This window comes from Montipora capricornis, unplaced genomic scaffold, assembly GCF_036669925.1.
Source record: "Montipora capricornis isolate CH-2021 unplaced genomic scaffold, ASM3666992v2 scaffold_269, whole genome shotgun sequence".
In the NCBI taxonomy this organism is placed as follows: Eukaryota; Metazoa; Cnidaria; class Anthozoa; order Scleractinia; family Acroporidae; genus Montipora; species Montipora capricornis.
In genome coordinates, this window is record NW_027180016.1 from 11189 (window position 1) to 25303 (window position 14115).

The window sequence follows — 14115 nt, forward strand, 5'->3', positions numbered from 1 at the left end:
TTCGATCTCTCTATATATCCTTTCTATTGGTTCGAGTGTCATACAGGGATCCGTTACGAGGCTTAAGATAACCCCGACCAAAACGAACCAATCAAAAACTGTCATCTCTACTTTTACATATAAAGACATCATGAATGATCGAGTAGACATTTGTTTAATGTATCATAGTTCTAGATTACATTCAAAAAACTCGTATTTTATTCGTCAGAGCAATCTCTCATGTGATCCTCTAACATATAATGAGGAAACATTCGGTGGCAAACGGGGCATTGCAATTCGTTAACTGGTCGAACCGAACGCCTCGGGGGCTGGGGTGTATCCGGTAGGGAAGTCTCGTTGGGACATACTCGAGCTCGACAAGCGCCGAGCGAAGACGATACTCGTCGCATCAATTCTCTGTATCGCCCGTTCAGTTCTGCATGTTTGTCCATTTCGTGTTTTAGTCTTGCCTTCATTTCTTGTAGTTGATGCATGGTATCTCTTTTTTCGTCGCATTCTCTTTTAAAATCCCTCTCGTAAGTTATGAGAGCTTCTTGCATTAACTTATTTTCATCTCGCTATTCATCCAATTCCTTCTGTAAGACCTCACCCGCATTAATAGCTTTGGAAAGACTCGTACGCAAACCATTCACTTCTCCTTTGAGATTTTTTACCTCCGCGTCATGGTCCCTGATAATTTGTTCGATCTGATTTGTCTGCTCTTGTAGCTGTTCTTTTTCTTGTTGCAGGGCGTTTCTCTCTTGTTTAGCTTGTTCGATTTCCGCCGTCAGCGCATTCACTTTTTCAGCTTCGAGATCGTGTTGGTGTTCAACACGTCTTTGCAAGTCTCGGACCTGTTGGTGTAACCCGGCAGCATCGCTTTCCATTCGCAAACCTTTCTCTTTCTCTATCCATTTTTCCACATCTTCACCTCCAAGTGTTTTGCTATTTTCTTCCAAGTCATCGTTGTCGCTTTCTTCGTTAGAGCCGTTGCCCTCTTCGTCCCAAACTTGACTCATGACCTCTCGCGCTGCCAGAGATTTCCCGATTACTGACTTTACCTCGCAGACGTAGACCATCTTTTCGCCCTCTGACGATTGCATTGTTCTTTTTAGAGTCTCGTTTTCGGTGACGATGGTTTCGCAAAATACTTGCTTGACCTCCAGCTTTCTCAATAGCTCTGTGACTTTGTGCACCAAACGCACATTTTGATGCTTTAAACCATCTACATTTTCGTCTTGAATATTATGCAATATTTTCTCGAGTTCCTGTATCTTCTGCCTTTTTCCATCTCTATCATCCCTTAATTTCATGATGACGTCGTGTAGATCGCAATTTTCTGTTGCCAAATCGATCGCGTCCCCCGAAGCTCTGGCCGTCATTTGCCGTATGACCCCTTTAAGCCTTGTATTTTCTCGGCTGAGACACTCTAAGATCTTTTTTGACACTCCAGGCGTCACAATGGCTCCCTGAGAAGAATTTCCGTTACTTGCCATCAAACTCAACTGCGCGATTCTATTTTCGGCTCTAGCAAGACTCTCTTCCAGTCGTCGGTTTTGGGCCTCTAGAGACGCGACTTCTTGAATGGTGTCGTGTAATTGATTCGCGAGACGTACGAGTCCCTTGTTTCGTTCATTCCATTGTTTATGTTGTTCGTATAGATACGCAATTGTCTTGCGTAAAACATCGTTCTCTGATTTTGGGGCGATAACTTCAACAGTGCATTTTTCGTCCATTTTTCGTGAATCCGATGTAATTCTTACCCGAAGGCTTCTTGAAACTTGATTGAGATCGAGAGATCGCACTGCTGTTTTTATACAGTCTTGCTTAGTTTTACGGGACATTCCCCTTTTGAGTTTTTATTCCCAGTTTTGGGGGAACGTTCTGAGTCATCGGTTACGCACACAAGTGTTTTTTCCTATTTGAGGATGTGATCTCGTTGATATGACGTCAAATGATGACGTTTAATTTTCTCCCTTCTTCCGTTGTCTTATTTTTAACCAAAAGATATCCCCGTGGTATGACGTTATCACACGGCAGTGATAATCCTTTTGCCCTTCTTCCGCTGTTTTGATTTTTTTTTTTTTTTAAGGGTTCGTTGATATGACGTCAAAGGATCGCGACTATATTTGCCTTCTTTCTAGATTTAAACGCAAAAGCGACGGTGAAACATCTCAGAAAGAGTAAGGATGGAAGCTTTCGTCTTCCCTTCAGAGTTCGCCTCTATCTTGTAAACAGTACATTTTTACATAGTATAGCCCGATTCGAAGTGCACTACGTGTCTTGCAAGTCTATATGTCAAGTATGGGTTATTTCGAGAAGGGATCTTGAGTGCGAGCACAGTCTTTTCACTGCCTTCTGTTGTGTGCACTTTCAAATGGGGAGGGGCAACCCTAGAGGATACAAACAAACATAAAAATCACGAGTTACAAGCTCCGCCTACGATCGTCACGCGTGACACTGATAATAGATTTACTGAACATTTTAGAGGGGGTAGACAAAGGAAAAATAGAGACGGGGGTAATGGATCCAAGGGTTTGTTACCATGGCAACAAAGACTCACCCACACGTGTCACGCGTGACATCTATGGGTTATCGAGGGGTGGGGTGCGACAGCATGAACTTTGACAAGTGACGGTGTTTGTGAATATTTTTTGTTATGGGTCAAGGGGTAAAAAGACACAAATTTCTCAGCCAATAATAACCCTGGAATGTATCACGTGTTCTCGAAATATTATTACAAAAATGCGCTATCCACCAATAGGAGGCGTAATAATTTTGGAAAAGATCAAGCTAAGGGTAATAATCATCATTATCATTATTATATAATTATTATTATATTGTTATTATTATTATTATTGTTATTATTATTATTATTTTTATTTATTTATTTATTGTCTAAAAATCATCTGATTCACCTAATTGATGCACGGAGACATTTGCACACTGTACAGTATGTATGTATTGGTAGTTATGTTTTTTCTTCTCCTAGCTAATGTGTCTGTCCTTAAAGCTAAAAGATTGTCTCAAAGAACATGTATGGCCAGAAAGAGTTGTCTACAATGTAGTCTTGTTATAATAATTATTATTAATACAGTTGTTTCCTTTCCTTAGAACTATGGTGGGATGCAACCTCCATTTAACAGCTCAGTAGCACCTGGGGTTAACATGCCAATGTAAGTCTTGCGTTATTACAGTAAGTACCAGTAGTCAAATTTATGTGCACAGCTTACCCAAGCTTTTGAGACTTGATAAGGCACTTTTCAGTCAAGAAAACTTTAACAGACTAATAATATTAATAAATTATTAATTGAAAAACTTTCTCTTGTTAAGTCCGTTTTTTCATTTTTGGTTGCTACACAATAGTATTTATTGACATACTGTACATGACTGTAGACTAGAGTGTTTGTGAAACAGATCAAGATAACAACCAACAATGAATTCTTCCACAATTTCACATGCTTGTGTCTTTGATAGTGAGAGCCCGTCTAAAAAAGCTTATCTCCTCAAATGTCAGCATTGATTTCTTTCCAGTCTTGCATGACATTGTGCTAAGCAGCCTTGCATGTTCGTGATATGAATTTTAATGAATACTAAGAATATACTTGAGCAATAGTGTACATTACGTACCCCACACTGGGTACACATAATTTCTCTTAAGTTTGGTGATTAAAATTTTAATGTTTTGGTCAGAGTTGTCACATTCAGTGCCATTTAACCTGGCAGCAGTTGTGCAGACAAAAATTATCTTTTTGCACCAAAAATTGAGGCTCTAGGCACTCGCACAACTTCATCACTCAACTCAAAGAAGTTGACTTGTGGCAATTATACCTGTAAGTCTAAAGTCTTTAGAACTGAAAAGAATTTAAAGCCAGTCAGTTTGAAAAGGGATGTAACTACATGTATAATTTGCAATGCGAGAAATGTATTTACTGCTAAACTTAACGTGCATGTAAAATATTTCTGTTCCTTTTGTAAATCTCCCCATCCAAAGCAAACATGCCTCCATTGTTCCCAGAATTTCGCTTTTTCTGTGCCGTGCAAAAGTATGTAAACTTGGCAGAACAAGCAGTAATTTGGACCCATGACTGTTATCTGAGAGGCATGAGTCTATTCTCGATTTTACATCACAAACTGTTTGCATTCCTGTTTTCAAAGCAATTTTGCATTGCAAAGGAGTTTGAAAGGTAAAATGGAGAATGGATCCATGACTGCTGGTTTTGATAACATTGCACATCTTGAGGTAAGTGTGGTATTTAAACATGTTTGCTTTTATTTATGAGTTTAGTTGTACTTTAAAATTTGTTTTACCTTCACAGGCCGGGCAGTAGACCTTGGAATCCCACAACATCGGTAAGGAGTGAACTGTGACTGTCTCTGGGCACTGACTTTTAACCTTGACAAGGAAAAAAGTCTTGATATCACAAGAAAATCCAAACAACTTTAATATTGTTCACCTTACTAGGAATTATGGTATTGTTTTCTACAACTGTGTAGCTTTGTACTTTTCACATACAACAACAAAATTAGTCCAAATTTGATGACATGGTTAAACAGGCATGTGATATATGAAATAACAGCTAAATTACTCTAATTTTAGTTTTGGCACATTACATTTTACCAGCACATGTGGGATACCTGAAACAAAATCTGCTACTGATAAGCCCTGCAGGGTTCATGCAACGTGATGAAATTTTGAAGAACAATTCCCAATCAAACCTGTTGGCTGATAGCCAGACTACCAGCAGTTAGATAAACAGGATACCCTATCATACAAAAGGGCAAAGAAAGTGTACAATGTAGTTGTTTTCTAGGATGATTTGCAAAAATGCATAAGAATTTGCTGCTGGTTGCTCAGAAACTTTTTTTGGGGGAGTGGGGTGGAGATTGTGAATGATTTCAAATAACTGAAATACATGTAAATGGCCATTTCTCAGCTTTTCAAATATTCTTCCAACTACCTTTCATGTAATTATAGCGCAGGTGATGATGTAATGTTAGCCCCATCAAGTGAATGAAGAATTATAATATAAGCTCAATAATGTGTGCATTTTGATTGGTTCTCACCTACTGTAAGCAGCACGACGTGCTGCACTTGAAACAAACGACCGTTTAGCAGCGCTGCTTTTGCGACTCACCAACGCTGCTCGAGAAGACTGTTTGCTAAGCACTGCAGGACTTCTGAATGATCGCTGCATCGGTGATGCATTAGCGACCGTTTCGTTGCAGATATGTTGCAAGAGAGCTGCGTTAATAGCTTCACGTTGCTTTAACCAAATATGAAGTTGCGCAGCGCTGTTCGTAAGGGATGTGACCAAAACAGAGAATGCCTAAAAACTCAGCGAGTTAACTGTTTTTCACAAATTTTTAACGCAACACTTATGCTAAGAATCCTGACACAAAATGGATTTTACAAATTATTTCGAAAAAGATTATGATGTCATAAGGCCTTCCTTTGATACACTTTTCAAAATATCAGTTCCATTTTTTGTCCAATTAGAAATTCCATGCTACAGTTCATGAAAAATGATGGGATGGTTGCCATGTGGTGAAAAAACCACCTCTTACTTTCGTTTCCTGGGAGCTTTTACCAGTTTTAAACTGAAATGCATGGCACCTTCTGATTGAAATGATGTCAGATTTCCATGATTGAAAAAGATTCTTCATAGAACCATTCATGCCACCTTTTTGGTCTTTTACTAAAAACTTCCTTAGCAAGCGTTGTCTTTCTGTGGTTAAGTACCACCCCCCCCCCCTTAAACATTCAAAAAGCTCAATGTGGTGGAGGTTGATACAATCTGTTACTCTACTCAAACCAGCTACTTATTTAAAATTCTATTGAAACCCCTGGACTTTCAAATAATCAATGTGTTAACCCTTTCCTGCCTGAGGGGGGCCCCATTGACGAGTAAAGTTGTCTGGCTTTAGACAGAGTGAAATCTAAAAGTGCCACTCTTGGGTCAGGAAAGGGTTTAAATGGGGACATTTTTTGAGTGGACCTAATTGATGTTGTTGACCGTTTCCTGCCTGATCTGATTTGATTGTTACTGTGAAACAACCTGGACTTTCATCCTTGTTTTATTTTCAAACAAGACGGAGAATTTTGAGGTACTTCTGTAATGATGTTCATTGATGATTGTAAAGTAACATTTTGTTTCAGATTCAAAACCTGATATGGATGGCCTTCCTAAGGTATTTATACAGTAACTTTCTTGTAAATTTGCTGCTTCTATTTTGTGCACAAAAATGCATGTAGCTTCATTTCCTGTTATTTGATTGAGAGTTTCTAAAAAATAGCAGCTCCATTACTTGACTGATACCTTTTTATGGATCTCCTCTTTCTTGTTGTTGATGCCTTCATCTTCAAGTAAACTGCAGAATACCCGACCACTCTTGTGTCTTGTGTTCTTGTACATAGCTCTCCGTAACGTAGAGCTCTTGTACATGTTTATTGTTTTGTTGAAAGTTGGATTTTTATATCACTAACTTAAACGATTTAATTTGATTTTAAAGAAGACTGCATGTCTTTGAGGAGGGAAGGGTTAATGAGCGAAATTTGATAGCGTTTGATGTAACTGACCTGTACATGTGCTTGTGTTGTCTGTAGAATAATCAGAATGATCACAATCCTGGTACCCCTGGGGAGGGGTATAGACAGTTTGGCAATTTGCTGCCATTGTCACAAGATAATGTAAGTGTGTTCTTTTCTGATAATTTTAGGGTTAAGATTCTGGTCGATTATCAATTAAGATATTTGAAGCGGGAAGCCGTAACTTAGAAGAAATCTAATGAAAAGGAAGATAGTTATCTTAGACATCACGAGGAGTATTGTCCTCATCCCATATTCCAAAAGAAAAAAGAAATATCGTTATTTTAAACATAATCAAGTGTCCTCATCCCTTAAATCAGACTCGTAATGATGGTCGGGGAGCCACAAATGTGACCCGTATGCGTTAATTGCATGAGGTAATCATTAAACCATGTGAACATTGGCACTTAAAAACTGACACGGAGCACTGTGTAAAGCTATTTTATTAAAGATTTCAGTTGGAACACATGTACAACCAGGTTTTAACCAAAACTTGTTTCGATAGAGCCTGTTTTTTCACTTGAAAGTTTGAACTTTGCACATTAACAAATGCTACGTGAAAGATCGCCAAACAAATTTTGCAAACGGTCTGGGTTTAAATTCTGTGGAGTTAGTTCATTTGTTGAAAATGGTGTAGCTACCACGCCTGGAATTTCAAACCTTGTTTCTATTTTCTTGGGGACCAGTAGAAAAAAAGGCCTGGACAGTCAGCCTAATGACTAATAAATCATCTGGTTAAATGATCCTGGGTGGAATCCATGTTTCTCCAGCGTCGAAGAATGACACTCCGTTTTGCTTTTTCCTCCGTTATGACAACAGACCTTAAATCAATAACAGTCAAAATACACCGACAACTGTAGCGAACATACTATATTCGCGCTCATGTCAGACACTTGAAAAGGCTGGCCCGCTCGGAAATTCTGGAAGAATGCCGTATGCGTTTGTCGTATCCTATCGGGAACATTTCTTTACTTCTTTACCACGGACTGCTCTTATCAGAGCCGCAAATCTTAGAAATAGGTCAAAGTACGTCATCTGAACCCAACAGACCATGTGACTGGTGGAATGAGAAAATTAAATGACTGACTGACAATAGTTGCTCCGTTTCCGGTGTACCGTATAAGTTGTACGGGCTCCACCCTGGATGATCACCAGAAAGTGACATTTAGGTTAAAAGGTCGAATGCGGAGGTTGTAAGCTCGAAAATTGCGGCACACGCATTTTATTTTTTTTGAAAGGGAAGGCAACGGTGAACTTTGTGTGCCTCTTCATGTCCTCATTCGTTAAATCTGGAACACACATGCGTTTTACCTTATTCCAAAATGACTGTCATTCTGATACCCTTTTTTTGTTTCTAGTCATTTCCAGATGCCGCTGATCAAAATTTAGAAAAATATATTTCCTTCGAACGAAGAACAAGGAGTAATTTGAATAAAGTCAGTAAATAGCGGCCATTTTGGAATTAGGCCTATGAAACATGAAGATGTATAGCACTCACTTCCATATTAATAATATAAATAGAAAAAAATTGTCAACTCTGATTGTCTAAGAGAAATGCAGTTTTCAGGTGACACAGCGCAGAAAATAAGCAATTCTTTGCAAAAACAAGTATGAAACCAAGCATTCTGATTGGTCAGTGAGCAAAGACAGTCACAAAAAGCCAATCAAATCCGAGCCCTAGATGTCGCAGTTTTTGCGTGATACTCTGCTTAACCATTCCGACTTTTTTCATGTAAATTTTTAATAAGTAATCATGAATAAGTAATCACATGATTTTTCTTGTGCTATTTGGAATGCATAAGAATTTTTTTTTTCGAAGACCACAAATTGCACTCGCCCTACGGGATCTTGCAATTTTCACCTTTGAAAGAATTTATTATTGCTTATTTTTTCATTACGTCATCGCGGCCATGTTGGTGGACAAGAACAAAAGATCTCTTATTTGCTCCTTTTGTTCTTCCACCAGCACTTGTACTTCACATCATTGTTATCTTCGTCTCTAAGAAATATATAATAACCCAAGTTATTTGCGCATTTTGATTGTTTCTTGCCTATGATCTGTTAGAGGACAGACGCACGATTGACGTCACCATCTCAAAGTTTTCCGAATAAAGTTTAATTCCTTATTATATAAAACAAATAGATTCCATGTTGCCGTGCGTCTGTTCAGTAATAGATCACAGAAGACGACATCAAACTGTGGTAAGAACATCAGTGACACATTCGGCTATCGCCTCGTGTGCCAATCTATTTGTTAATTAGCCTGCTTGCAGGCAGTTGATGTACTTTTCTTTAGAGAGGGTGTGAAAACGTAAACTTTTCACATTGTCTCTAAGGAAAGTATGCCTGATCGCAGGTTATTGTCGCCACGAAACACGTATCAGACGCCATATTGGAAGAGTGTGGAAAAGGTCTTGGCCGGGTGACAAAACGACGGGTTGTGGAGTGAGAAGAGCGGAGAGAAAAACCGCCTGTCCGAACATCAGCCTTTTCTCGGTAGGTTGGCTCAAATGGTTTAAATCTCTCCGCTCGTCTTACTCCCCACCCCGTCGTTTTGTCACCCGGCCCAGACCTATCGCACGCTCTTCCAAACATGGTGTTTCGTGGCGACAACAACATCTACCACCTGCAAGCAGGCTATTAAGACATGGTCATTTATTCATTCATTTAATTAGTTATTGTTATTAATTAATTAATTAATTAATTTACATGAGATCACGCACTTGGGCCAATATATTGCGTTCTTCACTGAATGCGGCTCGTAACTTGAACAAGCAGCGTTCAATGCTCTGGTGGTTAAATGGGAGAAACCTTTTTAAGAGACGCAAAATTAGTTCAGTGTCAACTGTATTTAGCACTGGGGTACAAATTGGGGACACTTGACAGAAATCAAATCCAATTTAAAACCTCTCGGAGGGTAGTAGAGAACCAACAAACTTTCCAACTCTGATTTGAAACACGAAATGTTGTTTGCTTCTGTGAAAGTTGGGTGACCAACAAATAGGCAACATGTTCTCGAGAGTGGAATTGCGATAATCATATAATATCACCCAGCGTTGAATATATGATAATCATAATTGCATGCCATATGCACTGGTCTAAGTCCCAGGACTTGTAGCAGATAAAAAGAAAAAAAAGGTAAAAGTATTCCCTGGACAGGATTTGAACACGGAGCTTCGGCTTAGAGGAACAGCTTCTATTCACTAGACCACGATGAACAAGTTACAAAGTTTCTTCAATACGTATTTGTTATTTGTTCCCTGTTATCTAGATTAGGATCACAATAATTCATCAATGATTGAGCGCTAATTTCAAAATGGTTAGCTTTGTTTTAAGTGTGGTCGGACCTTTCTCGTTAGTTGTCTAAAATAAGTTCTTAGCGAGTGTTATCGCACGTGAAAAGCCTGGTCTTATCACAAATAAATTAGATTATTGTGTTTAAAAATGTTGTCTAAGCAAACGGCGACTCGGTAGTTTAGTGGTTCAGGGCGGTGACAGGTGAGCTAATAATCGTAGCTTCCAGTCCCGAGTCCCGATATCTGGGTTGAATTTTAAAAGAAAAACGTTCAATTCCCAGAATTCCTTTCCAACTGTCAGTGTCATGAAATAATGTTAAGTGTATATTCAAAGCCGGTTGATAATATATGATTATCGTTATACCAGTCTCGAGGATAACTTGAAATTGGCCAGTTTCGTATTCTCGCGGTTAGACTGAATCTAGCATGAAATGGAGGCTAATGCAGGGGAAATAATATGAAAAGATTCCCCCGCCACACATTTGCCTTCACTTCATGCTGGATCCGACCCAACCGTTAGAATACGAAACTGGCCTAATCCACGCCTTGAAAACAACCACAGGTCATCTGACGCCATAATCACTTGTAAAAATGATTCATACGTGTATCACACTTCTTTCGTCGTTCGATTGAACGTACTCTAATCCCCACGTGCATCATGCTCCTCGCGGTCTGTGGCAGTGTCCTGTCTGCTGACCGCTCGGAGTGCGTGCACAATCGTGCCCCCACCCTTTTTTTTTTCCTTTCGTGTCACCCCATGCGGTGGTTTAAAATACTTTAATTCTTATTTGTTTGCAGACATTTCCAAGTTAGAGTACTGACCCCTAACTGGCTTTTAAAGTGAGTTTATGAATTATGTAAACGTTGATAGTACGTAAACATTGAAAGCATGAAATTGTGTTTTATCCGTGGTTAGAGCTTACAAATGACTTATGGTTGACAAAATGGGCCGTCCTAAATTTGCAGTCAAGGGACTTAAAGTGTTCCTCCTACAGTTGAATATACCGGCGTATGTTTTTTTCTGAGCGCACTTTTTTCAATCCATGTTTGTATTCACCTCATTGGTTAGTGAGATGGCCCTTCGGTTTATTACCATTGTCCAACTGATCAGGGATGGATTTATAAAGCTTTCTCAAAATCATTAATAATTCACCAACCAAGTCGACCAATCACAGGATGTATACCACATCACGTAGATGTATTTTCATACGTGGCCCAATAAAAAAGTTGATGAAACCTTAGAGATCTAGATACGATATCCAAATCTCTTATAATTTTTCTCTGCCGTCTCTAGCAAGAAAAACAAAACGAAACAATAGTCGGCCAGTTGTTCGAGAATTGAACCAAGAACTCGTGCTTCGTGTTTTGAAATTCGAAGCAGTAAGTACTCTGCCTTCGGCGTCATGCTTTCATCTGTTTCTTAGTGTTTGGAACCTCGGATGAAACATTCCCACTCGTTATTGATATGTTACTTCCAATATGATCTAACTTGATCAGCATCCTCGCAGAGGTTGGTGCGTGTTGAACTTATCGACTTCCTTCAGCCAAACATTGACACGGTTGCTTTTACCTCTCGATCTGTCTTTCATCGGAAAAGACAACGTTCTTCCATTATTCGTCTACAGTCGATGTCATGTGCACTAACCAAATAAATCCAAATCTGCAGTTACATTCAATGTATTTTCCTCGCTGTGCTAATTCCACGAACAGTAAAGGGCACACACTTCTGGACAGATAAACAACATGCTGTTTTCAAAGAACTATCACAATGCAAAGCAGTCTATGACGTCAACCCGGTATTAGGCTCGTTCCTCTTCTTTGCTTGGTCGTAGATCAAATTACAACTTTTAGGAGCCTCTAATACTGTGTTCACACTTGGCCGAAACATGATTAGTCTGATCACGAATGAAACGTGTTTCGTTATGAAAAGTGTTCACATCAGACAGTGCAAGGCGCGAATCATGGTTGAAACATGATTATTCTGATGATTGAAATAACCTCGCGAGGTAGTTTCAATCATGATCCGACCAAACACGTTCAAAATGGCGGATTCATGCGAGAGGAGGTAAGTGCCCAAAAGAACCAAAATTGGGGCTATTAGGAGGCTAAATGTCTAGTTGCAATATGGGGCGACGAAGAAATACAACGGCAGTTATCGGCGATTGTTACGATGAGCTTTTGGAAACGGAATATCTTGTAACGAAGAAAGCGCAAATGCCGTCTCCTCGTTAAACGCTGCATAGCCCTCCTCCTCCGAACGTCTAGAAATTTAACACTAAACGAAAGAATGAATGCAACTGTTACAGAAGTTTCCAGCTCCAATCTACAGCTGTAAAAAAATTGTGCGAGTGTCATGAAACAGCATAAGTTACACAACCATGCATGAAACGTGTTTCACACGGACAGCTGGTGTGAACGACCCAATAAAAAACATGTTTCGGCGAAGCATGTTTCCTTTAAACATGTTTACTCTAATCATGTTTCGGCTTTAATTTGAACACAGCTAAAAACAGTGACTTTGAAGGAGAGAGTATAGCGAACCAAAAAATTAATGTTTGACCAGTGCAGAGACTTGTTAAGTAGGGAGGGCAGTGCATGGAGCAGTGTAGAAATATCTCTGAATCAAAAGCTCCTTTTTAGTTTTTGTTTGTTTTATTTAACGAGAGCTTTAATTTCCTTTCAGGATCACTGTGAATCGGTTGCGATCTTAAAGATCAAAGAAAGTATGCAAGAAGAAGCAAGAAGATTTCAAAATGTCGATGGAACGACGGACCATCAAGGAGAGTTTTTCATGCAATAACAGCTAGAGAACTTTCGCCTTTGTATATTTGCCAACCACTACCCAAAGATTTGTAGAAAACAACTGTACTTGATCTACGGAGTTTGCATTGGGAGAACAACCCCGCTATCGCTAAACGCCTTCTTCTCTTGTGCCAGGGAAGACGAGTCCAAAGTAGATGTCTCTAAATTAAGGTTATATTATATAGAAAGGGAAATATGTTTGTATAGTCAATCGCTTACGTTGTGGCTTATAATTAATAATATACGGACAGTTGTTGGGTGTTTGTGTAGAATAATAGGCGAGTTCTTTGGGACAAGAAGGCTTTCATATCTTATCAGGAATGAATGAGTTTGCTGCTTTGGTGTAGCGTACAATAAGCGACAAAAGGGATCCAAGCCACGTGCTTAAAAGCTGGTTGACCCAGATTTCTTTCTTGACCTCAAACGCGTTATACACGTGACCAAAACATGATGGGCTCGTTACGCCTTGGTGACGATTCTTTCTATTTATCCATCGCATGCTGTAACGTTGTCAACGCTTAGTGAATTCTAGTTCCTTCTTAGTGGTTCGGGTCAAAGTCACGTAACGCTCCTCGGGTGAGAAACGTTGTTTGCGTGACTGCTGCTCGAGTGGCTCCGAAGGAGACTAAGTAACATGTTCCAAATGACGGAGAAACTTTGTACAAATGGTTGCTTCGCCTTCTCGAGAAATGTTCAAAACCGGAATCTTTCGTGAGACGTGTACCTCGGTGCTCTGTAAAACTGTAGCGCAAGCTGGTGGTCGATGCGTTGGCGCCCAGCGGACCCAGTGATTGGTAAGCTTCTGATTTACACTGAAAAATCAAGGAGCTGTTTGGAATGAAAACTTAAGCTCACTGCCAAGTTTTTCGCAAGGTTTATATTTTGCTTCGTCTTTTAATGTGAAGACGGCTAGTTATCTCATTTGCACGTTTAGATACAATGTGCTTCAAGTCTCCTTATTTCGCGCATATTAGGGAAACAGTCCTTACCGCAAGGTGTCCGCACGTAACAAGAGCGAATCAGTAATTGGCATGATACGAGGTGTAGCTATGTAAAAAGCGCGGGAAAGCACTGCGCGCGAGTCAGGTGGTTTTGGTCTGCTTTGTTTAATTAAACGGTGACTCCAGATCGTTGGCCAGTCAAGAACCACAGTCTTGATTCTATGTTGCGCTTGTTTGTGATTGGTGTTGTAGCGTGAAAGGACTGCTATGGAACAAGGCGGGCTTTGCGTGCTGGGAGGATTAATTCTATCAAACGTACGGGACCTATATGAACATTTTGTAAACGTTCGCCAACCAACAAATCTTTCAACTCGTTTAGGAAAGTAGTAAATTAAACATTTTTTTTGTTTCTGAAGGGCAGGTCTTGGGTCTGCAAAACGTTAATATGATTGATGTGATAACAATTGTAAGATTATTTGAAAGAACTAATTTTTAAAAGCAAAAAAAC

At 39.6% G+C, this 14115-nt stretch overlaps 1 protein-coding gene and 1 long non-coding RNA gene across 2 annotated transcripts; one reads left to right on the forward strand and one right to left on the reverse strand.

The window, feature by feature from the left end:
- Positions 1 to 557: 557 nt before the first annotated feature.
- Positions 558 to 1715, reverse strand: LOC138035152 (hyaluronan mediated motility receptor-like). The gene has a single exon (XM_068881980.1). It carries the CDS (start codon positions 1713 to 1715, stop codon positions 558 to 560), a length of 1158 nt encoding a protein of 385 aa, XP_068738081.1.
- A 4556-nt stretch (positions 1716 to 6271) lies between these two features.
- LOC138035151 (uncharacterized) lies at positions 6272 to 13809 on the forward strand. The gene is made up of 3 exons (XR_011129464.1): positions 6272 to 6670; positions 10663 to 10704; positions 12548 to 13809. It is a non-coding gene; the product is annotated as an uncharacterized lncRNA (long non-coding RNA).
- Positions 13810 to 14115: the final 306 nt, after the last annotated feature.

Coding starts and splice junctions, on each gene's coding strand:
- LOC138035152 (XM_068881980.1), bottom strand. CDS start 1,715: ATGGACGAAAAATGCACTGTTGAAGTTATCGCCCCAAAATCAGAGAAC.